Genomic DNA, 15,761 nt, shown 5'->3' on the forward strand with positions numbered 1-15,761 from the left:
GTTTTTCTTGCCTACAGTCTCCAAAATGTTTATATCAACACGTTGTTTTTAAATCAAATCTATAACCAGCAAGTAATCAAAAGAACTGCCTAGCCAGTGGTTACTGGTACTGTTCTTTTTCTTTTTTTTTTCCTTGATCTGTTATTGAGTAGTTATAAAAAAAACACATCTTGTGTGGATTCATTTTCATTATCTTCATCACAGCATTAGTAGATGTCTGGGCACATGGGGATAAACATAACAACAGTTAACAATTTGGGGCTGGGGATTGGAGCCAATACTTTCTCTGCCTCTCTCTCTAGCCATCCCCCTCTATATAAAATGACATTGAATCAGGTGACTGTCATATTTCTAAATAAAATAAAGAAAAGAGTGACAGAGAAAACAGTTGGTATATACTATTTGATTTATCCTTGTTCTACATCCACATAGGCAATGTTTTAGGTGACAACATGTTTTATTTTGATATGTGCATATATTGTATTTAAAGAACCTCTTTCATGTTTTGGTTTAAAAAATTGCAGCAGTCAAAATTGACAGATTGAGAAAAGTCAATAATAAATTATGTGTCAAGATATTAATATTTAATCTTTATGCTAAAACTGAAGCTAGCAGACATTGAAGGCAGAAGCTTCAGTAGAGGTAGAAATTCTTTATGAGATAATTTGTAAAATTACTGGTACCTTCCAAAGTGTCACACTGATTACAATGTAAACTGTGGCCATACTTTACAGGTATCTTCTGGAGATAATTATATATACACACAGACCCATATATAGACAGAGACTCTTTAACTAGCTGTACCACAGAAGCAGAATGCACACTTATTACCTTGTCTGGGCATGCAGGTGAAAAAACAGGAGCGCTCCTATGGTGTGTGTGTGTGTGAGATAGGCAGATCCTTAGGCAAGTATTCACAAGGGTTTTTTTCAGTGTTTTTGGTAAGTGCTTTGAAAGAACATAATCCTTTGTAAGTGAATACTAGCGGGCACTGTTAAATAAGCTTAAACTAGGATTCCTTTTCCCTGTAGGTATACACAGCTTTAGCGTACCTAATAGAAATAGCTTATATTTACCTAGTCTTTCAAAGACATGCTCACATAAGCAAATAAAAATGTTACACAATGTCAAAATACATAATTGTAGATTTATTTCGTGATTATATATCAGTATGGAAATATTACAAAATGCTACTTTTTAAAACTATATCTTAATTTTGACTTTTTTTTAATAGAGCCTTTTAAAAATTTATTATATGCTATTTTGAGAAACTCGGCATGACTGTTTTTCTTAACAAGACTTGTCGAAAAAGTGCTGATCTTGTTCTAGAGGGAGCTGGCTAACAAGGGAAAATTTGCTACATATTATGAGACGCCTTTTCATAAAACCTATAACCTTATTTGTCTTTCCTGCTCCTCTTTCAGAGTTTTGGTTTTTTTACAGTTTCTTGTAAAAACGTGTTTGCAGCAAAATACCTTTTTTCCACAAGTGTTTTTGCAGTTCAGTAAACCAAGGAAGTACTTCATGTTGGTGTTATCTTACCACAGATTTCAAAAACAGCGCTGTTTGAGGAAACACCAAACAGTGGCTCTGGCTTAGAAAGCTTTGAACAGCAGCAGAAATTTAAGTAAACAAGGATGTCAATGTAAATCAAGGAGTATATACTTCTTATTTGTGGATTCACTGTTCTGATTAATATGAGCGTTATCAAATAACTTGGGGCATAGTTTTTGAAGGTGATCTGAGAATTATTTCCCAACCTCTGGAGGGAGGAGGGTCCTTGCTTCTGTATGAAGGGATAAAGGTGCGCACCAGGTTTTCCTCAGAAGGAGTGGAGGAGAAATGGCCACTCTGATTCTAAGAGATCTGAGGAAGAATTTCCCTTGGAAGATTTCTGTGAGAGTAACACACAGGGGGGGTAACGTGAGGGTGTGAAATAGCCACTGTGCTATTTCAGTTGTTTCCTTAAGACTATGAGCTCTGCGTGCTTTGCTGCTGGTGTGTAATTTTCACCCCTCTTGTTCTGGGAGCTGTTCTTGGGTTTCTGAATGAGGAAACCTTTCCCCATAAGGTGAGGGACATGTCTTTGGGTCTGAGCAGGCTCTGGGTGCAGGATGAAGCCACTAAGAATGACTGAATGCTTGTAGACAGAAACTGGGCTTGCAATCATCATGCTCTCACCTTGCCTTCTCCATCCTCACCGTGCTGCTGGGGAACCTACACTCAGAAGGCACCGAACCCAACACGGCCGCAGCTAACTATAGTGAGCTGCATTCCCGGCCCAGTGCGTTCCCCTGGATGCCTGCTGCATGCCGGGGTATCACCAACAGAACAGGAACACTTGTGGTGATATCTGACCCATCGGTGATCGCTTTCCCAACCTATAGATTCATAATCCATCTCTGTCAGTGGATTATCCTGAGGGGAGGGAGGCGCGTCCATGTGAACCAGAGCTGAGGCTGATCTGGTGAGATGTCATGTCTCAGGCTTGAGAGCAGCCTGACTGAATCATACAATGTTCATCTGGCACTGTCAGTCTGCGTGCACATGATAGGGAGTCCAAGCCCCACATCTAAGGTTGGAGGGTGTTTTTTATTTAATTGTTTTTAATGAAGCTTTTCCTCACTAAAAAAGGAAAAGTTTTTTACAACAAAAACATAGGCAAGCACAAAAAGTTGTTCCAAATTTGCAGCTTTTGAAGACAGTTATATATGTGCAAATAAGTAATCACCAAACATTTTTTAATACATTACTTTTTGAAGAAGCCAAGATAAATTGCACGTGATTGCAATATATGTCCATAAGAAAATAAATCCTCTATGAACTTCTTTGTTTTAAGCAGACAGTATGTCTGGAGGTTTTAGAGGAGAAACAAGTAGTTTCAGAAGTGATTTAGAAGTCGTGCCTGAATAACTGGAGCTGGGATGCTTCTAGGAAAGTGTGGGTAGAAGGATGGCAGGCGGTGTCCAAGAGGTGGGTATTTCTGAAAGGTATGGCTGGTAGAAAGTGTAAAGCTATTGCCAGCGGCTCCTTGAAGTTAAGAACTTCAAGAACCAAAATTAATTTATTTTTGAAATGTGAAGTAGTTTTGGTTTGCATCTTGGTTTTTTATAGGTTCTAGGCTTCTACAGATTTTCAGTTGGGATGGATGGTAATTTACCAACTAGATTGGGTTGGTAAGTTGGAGAAGAGAAAGGAAAATCCAAGTCTTGATTCAAAAAGAAAAGAAAACAACCAGTTAATTCTCATTAGTGTCATAAGATTTAATTCCCTCATTTACATTTTTAAGATGGAGATATGTCACTGAATCGGCAGGTAAGGAAAGGTACCTCTAAAATTGCAAAATGCTGTATAGTTGCTGTCTGAATTTCAGTCCCCTGAAAAACTAATAGGAATTAAATTTTAAAGTTAATTTGTTAAAATACATTAAGTCACTATTAAAATTCCTTAATTTCAGTTCAAGTTAATCTTTTAGGAATTAAATAAACTGACTCCTTGAGTAGGGTCAACATTTTTCATATAAAACCTGAAAAGTAAAAGCAAAAGTCAAATTGACAATATCCCTTTTAGAAGACAGTAGTGTATAACTTCAGAAGTTATGGTTAAATTGGTACAATATTTGGTAGACTTCTCGTCCCACTTTGCTTGCAGTCAATGCTTAAATGTGAAACTCATCAGCAATGGTATTTTTTTCAGGTGATTCTGGAAGACAGGGCACTTGTGATATAGTGGGCTTCCTCAGGGTAGAGGGGGATAATTACTTGGTCAATCTGTTTGCATCCCTTCTGTGGGATGAATGCAAGTCCAGTAGAATACTAGCCTACTAGAAAGTAATGTTTTATAACCCAATCCTCTCTTTTGTCAATGTCTGTGTAAAAGAAGCATTTGAAAGTGTAGAAATATGAATTCTGAGCTCACTACTGTTGGCACAAGGATGTTGGTAGGTGTACCTGGAACTACTGTTAACTACATTTGCCCTGGAATCTTTCACCAGAAGTATTGCTGGTGGAAAACATCACTTTGTTACATGTATAAAATGCCAGTTTCAGTAGCTGTTCGGGTGAGCGAGATTTCTCAGGTCCCAGATGAACTCTGATCAGCACCAGAGAACAAACGCCCTTGACCCTCTCAAGAACATGGGATACACCAGGAGTCACAAACCTCCGTTGAGGTGAAAAGCTCTTTAGTTGTACCTGAGCTTTTGGAATCTCTGGTGCTTGCAGGGCCACTGAGTGCTGATGTCTTGTCTTTAGCTGTACCTCCTTGCAAAATAAATACGTGTAGATATGGATAAGAATTTCAGGAGACATTCATTCATCCATTGCAAGTTTCAACAAACAAAATTCCAATTGGTTGTAAGGGGAAAAAGTATTTCCAGGGAGGATGGTGAAGCATGGGACAGGTTGGTCAAAGACTGTGACATATCCATACTTGGAAATTTTTAAAATCTACTAGGATGAGGCCTAGAGTAATCTGATATGATTTAGAAGTTAGCCCAGCTTGGAGCTAGGGGTTAAAATAGATGACCTCCGAGGGTCACTTCCAACCTCAATTACTAGGTAACTTTATCTGCCATTCTACTGTGGAGTATGATCTCAGGACGGGATCTTTAGCAATTTTTGTGAGCTAGGAAAAGTGTGTGTTAATGACCCCATTAGCTGTATTTTCAGTTAGCAAGATTTAGAAGTAGCTGGGTAATTGTAGGTGATTTAGTGAAATACTCGGTTCAAGGACTATCTGCTCTCCTAAGACTCAGAACTACTAAGTAAAACTGAAGCATTACCAAATCTGTGCAAAGTAGGTAAACATACCAGTTTTGCAGAAGAGTCCATGGAAATACAGGAATGGAGGTATTTATGCAGGCAATCAGCAAAAAGATGCCTAGGCAGAACCTAGGCAGCCCAGCTTCATGCTGTCCTGCAGGCGTTACGAAAGCCAGGTGTGATTCTCTTATACAGTTTATGAAATATTTCTTTTTTTTACTCCCCCCAAAAAAAACCCCCATACTTTTCAAATCATTCACTCCAACAGCAAAACCTTATTGGTGTTTATTACAAAATGCCAAATCAATTAGCAATGGTAATGGGAAAGGGAGTGGGGCTGCAGGTGGCATAAGAAGGAAACCCATCTGTGGAGGGGTCAAACAGTTCATAACTATATTTATTCTGCTGCTTTTATTTTAAAAAGTTTGGTGCTAATATGTCTACTTCCAGTAATAAAAGCAAGTTTTCATTAAGGGCAAGGATCACTCAGATTCTCATCTGATATGTTTAAACAAAGAAGGAGGATTGCATAGGAAGCTGTATATGGAGATCTGGGAATAACTATAACTCACATTTGATGCTCTGAAACATGCCTTAGAAAACCATTATTTTCTTAGGACAACTGCAGTATTAATTAATGCAAATGCAGAGTTAAGCAAGGAGTTGTTTGTGGTGTCTTTTCCTCTGATGCATGGGCTGCATGGGGTAGTGCCCACTTCCCTGTGCTTGGCTGGGGGGGGGGGGGGGGGCACGGGGAGAGAAAAAAAAAATTTTCTTTTTTTCTTCTGCTTATACAGATCCACATCCAGAGAACAGAAGGGTGTGACCACATGACCTGTTCACAGTGTAACACTAATTTCTGTTACCGTTGTGGGGAGAGATACCGCCAGCTCCGGTTCTTCGGAGATCACACCTCAAACCTCAGTATCTTTGGATGCAAATACCGCTACCTCCCCGAGAGACCACATTTAAGGAGATTAGTGCGAGGCTCTGTCTGTGGTGAGTGGATAAATGTTCCTTGTGGAGAGCTGCACACAGAGGTGATGGGGGGGCAATAATAGTTAAAAATTATTGGTTTAAAGTATGAGATGGGCAGCCTGTTGTTTAATTATGTAGAAGGTGGTTTATTAAATATATTTAAATATATAGCGTTTGCACTCCCTGGACTGTGCATGAATAAGTATTGTGTCCTCTTCTGATAGCTTCTGTTTCCTAACCCTTTTTAATAATATGTAAGCAAACTGAAAAAATGTTGACCATATGCATATTGCTGGCTGTGATTTTTATTCTAAAAGCATATAGGAGAAATGGATCAGAGCAGGAACCTTTTTTAAATTAACCTCTGTGTCAAGGATTTGTTTGAATAAAGCGTTGCTTGGATTTGAGCCTGACCTGAGTTTGAAAAACCAAACTACTCACGTTAGCCCATTTAAATGGGAGGATGCTTTTCTCTTAGCTTTGCTTCAGATAAAATCCAGCTTAAAACAAAATACAACTATATACATTAATTTATCTCACAGGAATATAATGCCAAAAGCTAGTTTTTTTTATTTTTTTTTAAAAAGGCACTCCTAATTTGCCTTTGAACCAGTCTTGTACCTGTCTCAACCTATAGAAGCACAAGAAAAATAGATAACAAAGTAGATTATTAGCTTATGTCATACCTTGCATGTGCATTAACTTCAGTCATTGTAGTGAGTTTACAGCATGTAAAGCTATCTGTAACATTATAGGAAATGATTGTATTAAGTGTCAAAAAACAGGGACTTGTTAAGGAAAATAGGACCTTTGGTACTTTGAATCAAAACATCAAAATAGGATATGACTCGGAATTTACCTAGGATGAAGAAATGCTATGAGCTTACCAATTGGTAATGTTGAATGTAGAGGTAAAGGTAAGAGACTGAACGTGTGGAAATAGCAGTCAGCAGACCTGTGGCGAAAACAATACTCCTGAGCCAAACATGTTCCAGTAAATAAACTAGGCAATTTCCATTTTAGAGTAACACAAGAGCTGGCACACAGGCTCATAGGCCTGGTAATAGGAATGCCAGTCTTGCTGATCTGAAAAGTTGTGGGAGACTTGCAAACATGGAATGCTTGTTTAGCAAATGACAAGAACTCATCCAGGCCCATTAGTTTGACCTCAGGAACTTGCCAGGCTTTAGAACAAACTATGGGAGAAGTGAATTAAAGATACAGAAATAAATAGGGAAGTGGATAAAAGTTCAAAATGATTGGATGTGCCTACTCTGACACATTTCATAGAGATAAATTCCAACACATGATAAGGTCTAGTCTAGATTAAAGACAATGCCGGCACTAAAGCACACAGGTATAAAATGTTCATGAATAAACTTAGCTTAAAATTCAAGAGCCATTTAAAAATAAAGTTTAAGAAGAGCTTTCCCTAAAAGCCACAATGGCCAACAACACAAGCTGTTTTAAAATTAATCTTTGGTACATTTGGTGGAATTAGTATCTGTGATAGCATGGGATTGTGCTCAGAGACATTACTAATTCTGTGCTGCTCACATGCAGAATCAAGGGTTATTCAAAGATTAAACCACCTTTGTACAATTGATATACAAATATAAAGTTATGTTTCTTATTAAAACATAGATTTGCTATTTTTCCAATGGTATACATGAAAGGTATCTGAATAAGCAATTGGTATGTTTTGATACCACACAGGAAGTCCGAAATATAGGTGCAGGTACTGCATGTGCATAACTACTATTAAAATATTTTCTATTTTCCTTTTTTGTTTTTTTATGAACAATAATGCACAACCTTTTCCTTTTAAAAAAGAAAAGCCTTTTATTAGTAAGAAAGAAAATCAGTATATTTGCAAAAAGTGACTTGGAGGCAGTAAAGAAATGTGGAAGTGCACATGTCAAAGTTCAGTGGTGAAGATGTATATGTTCATATTTTTAAAAACATGCATAGAGAAGGGTATAGGATATTTTACTCTCACTTCCTGTTTGCAAGTGCACTTGTGGTTTGCCTTAATTAGTAAACCAAGAAAGATCAGCAAAGCTTAAAGCCACATCTTAATTTCTCATAGGGTTTTTCGTAAAAATTTCTCTCCAGAACTACCTCTGTGATACAGTGTTATTTTCCACAGGAATGGTCATCATTTGAGCAGAGACAGAGCTAGCTGAACCTGCTGGCACATGTAGTAATTGCCCTCATTTTCACAGTGGTTTAACACCCAAGTTGGCAGTGCTTCAAAGAATTCGCCATTGATACTCATGACCCTAAATCCCTCAGTTATCTCTAGAGCTCTGTATCTTAGTATTGATTCTGATACAATGTATGAATAACTACCAGAACACTCCAGAGCCCTAAAAGAATTCATGCTTGAAAATAATAATAAAAAAAAAAAGTTTAAACAACTTACATCAGATTAGGATTCAGGAATTCGACTCGCTGCTCTTCCTCCATTGGATTAGATTTTGGCTATCACCGGCATACGTGAGCCAGTCTTGATTTATTTTTTTTAAACTTTTTTTCTGCACGAGTGCACATGTGGGCATGCACATGCTTTTTTTAAGAAGGCATTATGTTGTTGTAAGGGGTTATCTCCTGACGTTTTTTCTTTTGAGATGATATAATCCCAAACTCTGATACTGTGTCAGTTCAATTTGTGGATTCCGCCATCTTAAATAGTGGAAATTTGACAAGATCTGCTATCCTTGTAAAACTTCAATGTAATTAAGGCAAATTGAACACATGTAAAATTATGAGGGGAACACCAAAAAAACCAAACCAAACAAAAACACTGATTGCCAAGTGTAAAGGTCTGAGTTTGTGCCCAACAGTGGACAACTAGAAATAAGATCTCACTCGCTGTGTATTTCCAGTAACCATGGGTTTAGACACTTTCTTAGTTAATGTTTGTATCTGAACCTTTGCTTAATAACTATCAATAAATGTATCCTGTACCAATTTACATAGTTCTTAAATTATTTCTAGTTTTGGCTTCCATGTTATCTTTGACAGAGGCTGAAGGATTTAACTATGTAGATTTCACTATGTTGTGCAGAGAAAGTACTTTCATCCTTTTGTTGTGTGCTTGTGTGATTTGCTTTTAAAAAATAGATTGCTGATAATTTTGTTTACTTTTTTGTCATAAAAATGAGTAAATGATAATAGCTTGCTTACCCTCACAGATTTTTCTATTATGGACCCTCCACCAGATTCTTCTTTGTCATGATCTTTGATTATTTTTTTTTGTTGCTTTGTTTTGAACTGAAGCTTCTTGGTATAATCATTTAAGATCAAGTTGAAAATCGAGAAGTTATTAATTCCAGTTAGGAATCATGCCAATTCCCAGAGATGTCCTAGTAGCCAGAACTGTAAACGTAGATACATTAAGGCTTTACCAGGCAAGAGTGGAGCATTATTATCAGGAGGTGTCACTGTATATTCTGAGGGTCAGCAGAAGGCGTTGGAAAGAGGAGATGGTTGCAGAGAGATAGGCCATTAGAAGTGTGATCTCTAAATTTAAAGTAACATGTTGCAAGAAAGAAATGTTGGATTTCCTATAGCAAAATGCCTCTGCTACTTAGCTAAGAAGTGGAAATTAAGAGGACATTATCTTGGCTGTCAGTGGGAAAGGGGTGAGGTGTTGCTAGATACATTTTCTTCTGTGACTTTTTATTTTATTCTCTTGCTATGGAGAGGAAAGAATTATTTAAGCAAATGTGGTTATTTTGTAGGTTATTTGGCTTGTTATTAGGTTATTTGGCTTGTTTCTGCCAAATCTGGGTGGGTGGAGTGTGTAGAAAGGAAAGAATACTTCATGGCAGGCTGGCATGCTGTCATGGGTTCTGTTGCGAAGCAAATGTTTGTGCCTACAATCACAAACTGTTCTGTAATAAAAATAATGGAAAAGCATTTATGGCAGCATAAATTCAAACATGCATTTCTTCATAAACCAATGGTTTTGTAAAGGTAATAGAAACAGCAGGGTAAAGAAAATAAATTGGGGGCAGAAGTGGTCTCTGAATTGGACATTTCACTCCCCTCTCTATCCAGCATATTTTTTAGAGAAACTCTGTGACCAGTATGGTGAGGTGAAATTGCTTTTATCCTTCAGTCCCAGTGGACTTAAAAATTTTGTTCCCATAGTAATTATTTGGCTAAGTTCTTGAAAGCAGGATATTTGGTTATAACTGGAGTTAGTGATGAATTGCACAGAAAGAAAAAAATGTTCAGCTGTCTTAAATGTACATAAGATGTCACTTAAGTGCCACCTGAATTCACTTGGGTGAATTACATTCAAAATCAATTGCTAGTTACTTCATGGATATGCAACAGGACACAACATGTAATGGTGCTATTAAAGCAAATGATGGTTTTCTTGCAAAGTAAACCGCATTTCAAATAGGCTTCTGAAAGCAGCCTGTTTTCAGATCTGGCTGATACACACCCTTGTCCCAAGACAGTGCAAGATTCACTTCATGTATGTGTGGCTTTGAGCATCACGGAAGGAAGCATGCATTTCTAGGATCCAACCTTCATTAGCAACCTTATCATTTAAGTTGTTCTGATTTGTAAGAAGTCTCCTATATACACTTTGTAGGATTCTTTAAAAACAGATGCGAACTTGTATTAGAACTTAAAGCTACATAGATATGACTGTTTGGATTTGTAAGAGATACTTTTAGTGGCTCTGTTGCTTAAACACATAATGATAGACTTGGAAGACAAAACTTTTTATTTCTCTTACGCAACTGATTAAATCTGTTTTCTAAACCTAGTATATTAATTTTTTTACATGGCAAAGAATTCTCTAAGGATTTATGTGATTTTGTATATATTACCCTAAAACTCGCAACCAAACCCAAAGTTATACAAGGGGAAAATACTCCCTCATGTTTCCTCATTTTGCAGAAGAACATCATTGTCTATATCACAAGTAGTGCAACCCCTCTGGGACACCTGGAAATACAGTTATTACATTACCACGGATGTCTAAATCTTCATGCTGAGTAACTCAGAGAAATAGTTTACCATTAATTTGAGTTGAATTGTTCCTTTTAGGCTTGTTCTATTTACAACCGTTTCTTTTTAAGTTACCTTTAAAAACTAGCTTTGAACATGACCAAACAAATAATCTGTTGCTGGATTCACCACATGGACTAATGACACAAGATTTTATTCAGTTCTGGGGCAAGTTTTACGCTTGTGCTCTCGCCAGCAGTCTCAGGGCTGACAGACATAGGACAGCGGACCTTTAGGAAGTCTAGTGCCTGCAAGAAACATCTTTAATCTCAGCAGCATTGCTTGGTGTCTCACCGTTCCCTCTGTGATTAAGAGCCTCATAATCCATCATGCTCTGACAAACGATGTGTGTCAAACTGGAATTGGATCTAGAGTAATGTTCAACTCAGATGTGTAAAATGAAGAATTTTATAATTGTTTCATACAATGCTGATAAAAATGGTTGGAGACAAAGCTACATACATGCTGCTTTGCAGTGATTGCTGCTGTTTGTACTCTTACCTGATGGTAACTTGTACAAGTCTTGTGCACCTTGTGTTAACTTGTTCCTTAATTTTAATTTACAAAGGTAAAGAAAGATAAAGGATTTAAGGGTGGTAGTAAAAGGAGAAAAAGTGTTTTGTTTTGTTTCTAAAGTTTTACCTTTAGAAAGAATGCATTGATAACCAAAGGAAGATAATTGTCCCATGACAATGGAAGGTCATTTTGTCCTATAAGATCTTGGAACTACACAATAGTCATAATTTTGTATTCACAGGGAGAAGGACTAAGACACTCACTTGTGCTTTATTACAGCTCTGAGTTAGTTTGTCAAATGTAAGTAAACAAGTTCTTAAATTGAATTAACTTAGGAACAGTTCTTAGTGTCTGCACAGACAAAAGTGAGCTCAGCCCTTTCTGCAAACCGTTTATGTGCACTTAGTCACCAGTTTAGTGTTTTAAGGTTTTTAATAATTTTGGTACCAAACATCATAATTTTCTAACATTCTAATTACATGGTTATTAATAAAGTAGAGAGTTCATACCTTAATATTTTATAAGCTTTATTTTGAAACTAAAGGCTTTGGTAATTTTAAAAATGTCTTAAATCACTCATTTTTGGAGTTTTCTCGACATTTTCCATCATTCTGCATTCCTCCTCCTGTCTACAGTTGAATAATTTATTTGACAACCTATGTGTGTACAGAATGCAGTGCAGTGGAGTCCCAAGAATGTTTACTTTTAGGATGCCTAGCAACTAGAGTAATACCAATAATATTTGCCAATTTTTTTCTTCTAGGAATTAATCTTTCCCACCCACAGCACTCCTATGAAATTTAAAAGCTATCAAAACAGAGCATAAAAAGGACCAATTCATTTAACCGCTGTAAATATTTCCAAAATATCTCATTTTTCCTTCAGACTGCCCAAATTAGTGGTTCAGGTTATGGAGAGGTTTGCATCATTATTGAATGAAGTAATCCATTTACTGAAATCTGACATAAGTGACTTGAGAGAGGGAAGGGCAGGGAAGAGAGAGGTAACAAACTCGGTTTTCTTCCCTTGTAGAGGTGATTTTTCAAACACATGCTCATCTTCAAGAATTGCTTAATTTCAAATCCCTGATCAAATTGCAGGTGAAGCAATAAAAATGCCTGCCCTGCTGTGTTTTCAAACAGCTGAAGTATGTGATGTCTTTGATCCAGCTGCCCAGCCAACACAGCCAGGGAGATTCTGCATTTTAGTTGAAATCATGCAACACGAGAGATAAGTTGAAACCCAACTTTGAATCCAAGTGTTTCAAATGGAGCCCTGCCTTCCTTCTGTGCACTTCTGCATACGGTAAACTCATCAGAAGCAAAGAATATGAGCACGTTTTAGTTGTTCTTAGTATCTTATGCTCTAGCTAGTGTGCTGTGCGGCCTCACTGCCTTACTCATGTAAGAGCAGCAACGGATCCTTTTAAATGTTGATCCAAAATAGACTTGGCTGTGGTTTGATTTAGACCTAAATCACAACTGTACACGAGGACTTCATCATAGCCTTTTAAAGTGAGAGAAGCATATTTAGAGATGATGGTCTCATCTCCTTGAGCTAACCTAAACTCTCCAAGATGCTGGTTTGCTTGGCAGCTTTCCAGGGTGGTTGCTGTACAGTAGGATTCCGGAGAAGCCAAGTGATAGTAGACTTATAGCTATCACATTCCTTTCGAGGCCAGAGGGATTTCAGAATGGAAACTGTTGAATGCAAAACTGTTAATGTACAAAAGGAGCTGTGCTTGGAGAGTTGTGGTGAGTGAAGAGGTCACGGAGAAGTGTGTGCAGGGAGCTGGCTGAGTGGTGATAGCTCCTAGCTGGATTTGTAGGATGAATTTACAAATAAGAATCCTGGTAAAGTACTGAGAAAATGAACCAGCTTTTGGGAGTCCGATGTTGACATATATTTATGGATGGTTGGAAAGGGAAAAATAAAATGCTTGTTTTAATTTAATGAATTTTGCATTTCAGCTGGAAAATTACTCATTACACCCCTAATACTGGTTCTGGGACTGGCACTGGGAGCCATAGCTGTTGTAATAGGTAAGAGTTACATATGTGAATGAGCCTGATTCTGATTTTTCAATGACTTTGAGTATGACATCTCAATATTCTCATCTCAAAGAGAGAATTTAATGGATACCATTTTAGTATAAAGCACGTGACTTTTTTCTTTAAAAAACTGTCTTTAGAGTATTTTTTTCTCTTACTTTCATTTTATGCCAATTAGCTTTTTTTTTTTCCCCAGTTATTTGGTTGTTAAAGCTTTTCTGAACCAAAATCTTGGCTAGTATAGATAACCTAGTAAAAAGGCCAGAGTAATTTAAGCATAGTACTGGGGACTGCCTGACTTGGACCCTCCCTTTAATCACCCCAGTAGATCACAAGTCTAAGTTTTTGGTCATGTGCATGACAAGATTTTTGGGGCACTAGCTGTAGTGGCAAGAGCCCTCCAGCTTGAAGAAAGAAACAACAAGAAAACAGCAAATTATGATGAGTCAATCTCAAAATCTGATTCAGTGCATAGGCTGCCAAATTGGATTCCATCACAAAAAATGGTACTGTGAACTCATTTGATGTAGTATCAAAACTCTGTTAATGTAGGCGTATTAATGTAGATATAGTTTTTTTAGCAAATATGCTCTTTGCCTGGCTTTACTGAATTCTTCTGCAGAATTAAATAAGCTGTAACTATAAATACATAATTTTGCTCGTGTAAGTGCATGTCCACTATTTATATTGGCAGTAATATGCCAATCTCTTCACCAAACTACTTACTCCATTGAAAATTTGCAGTGTGTGCCCAGCCCTGAGGTATGTTGGGATGTGGCATATTTATTTTGATATAATAAAGCCAAAATCTACCAGGATAGTTACATTAATAAGATTGTACATAACAAAAATACTTTTACGGCTTTTCTAGAATACATCTGGCCAAATAAGGAATATTGCTTTAATTTCAGTATTTAGGCTAAGAATACATATCTTTTTTCTGTATCAATATTCTGAGTTGGATTCACTGAAGACATCTATTATAGAGAGAGATCTTAAATATTTGTTCTTTTTAGTGGCATTTTTATGCCAAAATATAGGTAATAAAGACTTCTTAATGCTGGTAAAGCTTATTTTGTGTAGCAATCTGGTATAATCTATGCTGGAAAAAACCCCACTCTTTTACTTACATTAAAAACTAACAGGGTTTTGCAGTAATACAATAGCAGTAATAGCAATAATACCCAATAAGCCACTGAAGTTCCATCCTAGGTATGGCCAGGTAAGACACAATCAATGAGAGCTCTATGAGTAGTTCCAAAATCATTGATTATTTATAGGAATATTTTGGGTTTTAGGTAATTACAGCAATATTTACTGCCAACACAACTGTTAATTTCAGTATCACAGCTGAAAACTGTTCTACACCATTTACAAGGCTATTGAGCAAAGCCAGGATCCTGATGACTGTAATAGTCTTTTGTTATAGACTACAACTTAGACTGTTGCAGACTAGTATTTTTTCTGATTGTCCAAATGCCTTGTCTGAATTCTCTTGTGGCATGGAAAGCTGCATCTAAATACTCTACATACATTGAAAGAACATAATGCACACACAAGGGATTGTATTTAATTGTGATTTTCTTCTTATTTTTCTCTTTTGGCAGGTTTATTTGTGTTTCCTATCTATTGCCTTTGTAAAAAGCAGAGGAAAAGATCACGGACAGGTATGCCCTGGTAAGGACGGACCTTAACTCACCTGAACTGAGCTGGTCCTGCAAGGGCTATCCGCGCTTTGTGCAACAGAGCAATACAGTGCTGGTAACAGCATCAAAGCCACCGCCCTGGAAGAAGAAGGGGGGGATCTGCTGCCATCTTCCCTCAGCCGAAAACACTACTGCAGACCAGAAAGCCTCTTTGCTCTGGTGCACTCTGAACAAGATGGGCCCCCTGACTGCTGCTTTTTAAATGTTTTGGGGTTTGGTGTTTTGTTTTTTTTTTTTTATTATTACTTTGGAGGGTTTTTTGAGTCTAAGTTTCTGAACTAGACAATCAAAGTCTGTATTGTAGCCAGAACTCTACTACCGATTTGGCCTGTGAAGAAAGCATTTAACTGCTAACATGTGCTCCGTTTAACTTCAGTGTCGGCCTTTAAGGGGGAAATGCTTAGAAGTGTTTGGACTCTTACTGTATACTGAGCATACTACTTTTGGTATTAAAAACTACTTCTGTAAATAACTTCCATCACACAGCATTCTGTTCAGCATACCAAAACCCCGTCACATGCCAGAGCATGACAGCTGGTTATCTTCTGAGTCGTCCTGCTAGTGGCCAAGAGTGCAGATGGCCACCGCCAAACTGCAGTGCCTCAGAGGGAAATAGCCTTAGTACTGAAGCTCCGTGATGCTTAGAGATATGCTGATTGGTTTCACTTTAGTATTTATGACAGTCTATTAATATTGATTGAGGGGGTGACAGA

At 37.4% G+C, this 15,761-nt stretch overlaps 1 protein-coding gene across 1 annotated transcript in view; it reads left to right on the forward strand.

Annotated features, from left to right (window-relative positions):
• RNF217 (ring finger protein 217) overlaps positions 1–15,023 on the forward strand; it is a 56,442-nt gene extending 41,419 nt beyond the window's left edge. The window contains exons 4-6 of the mRNA XM_074150936.1: positions 5,561–5,762; positions 13,262–13,333; positions 14,950–15,023. Of these exons, the coding sequence (XP_074007037.1) occupies positions 5,561–5,762; positions 13,262–13,333; positions 14,950–15,023 (348 nt within the window). The remainder of the gene's footprint in view (positions 1–5,560; positions 5,763–13,261; positions 13,334–14,949) is intronic.
• The last annotated feature ends 738 nt before the right edge of the window (positions 15,024–15,761 follow it).

The sequence above is a fragment of the Numenius arquata genome, chromosome 7 (assembly GCF_964106895.1).
Source record: "Numenius arquata chromosome 7, bNumArq3.hap1.1, whole genome shotgun sequence".
NCBI lineage: Eukaryota > Metazoa > Chordata > Aves > Charadriiformes > Scolopacidae > Numenius > Numenius arquata.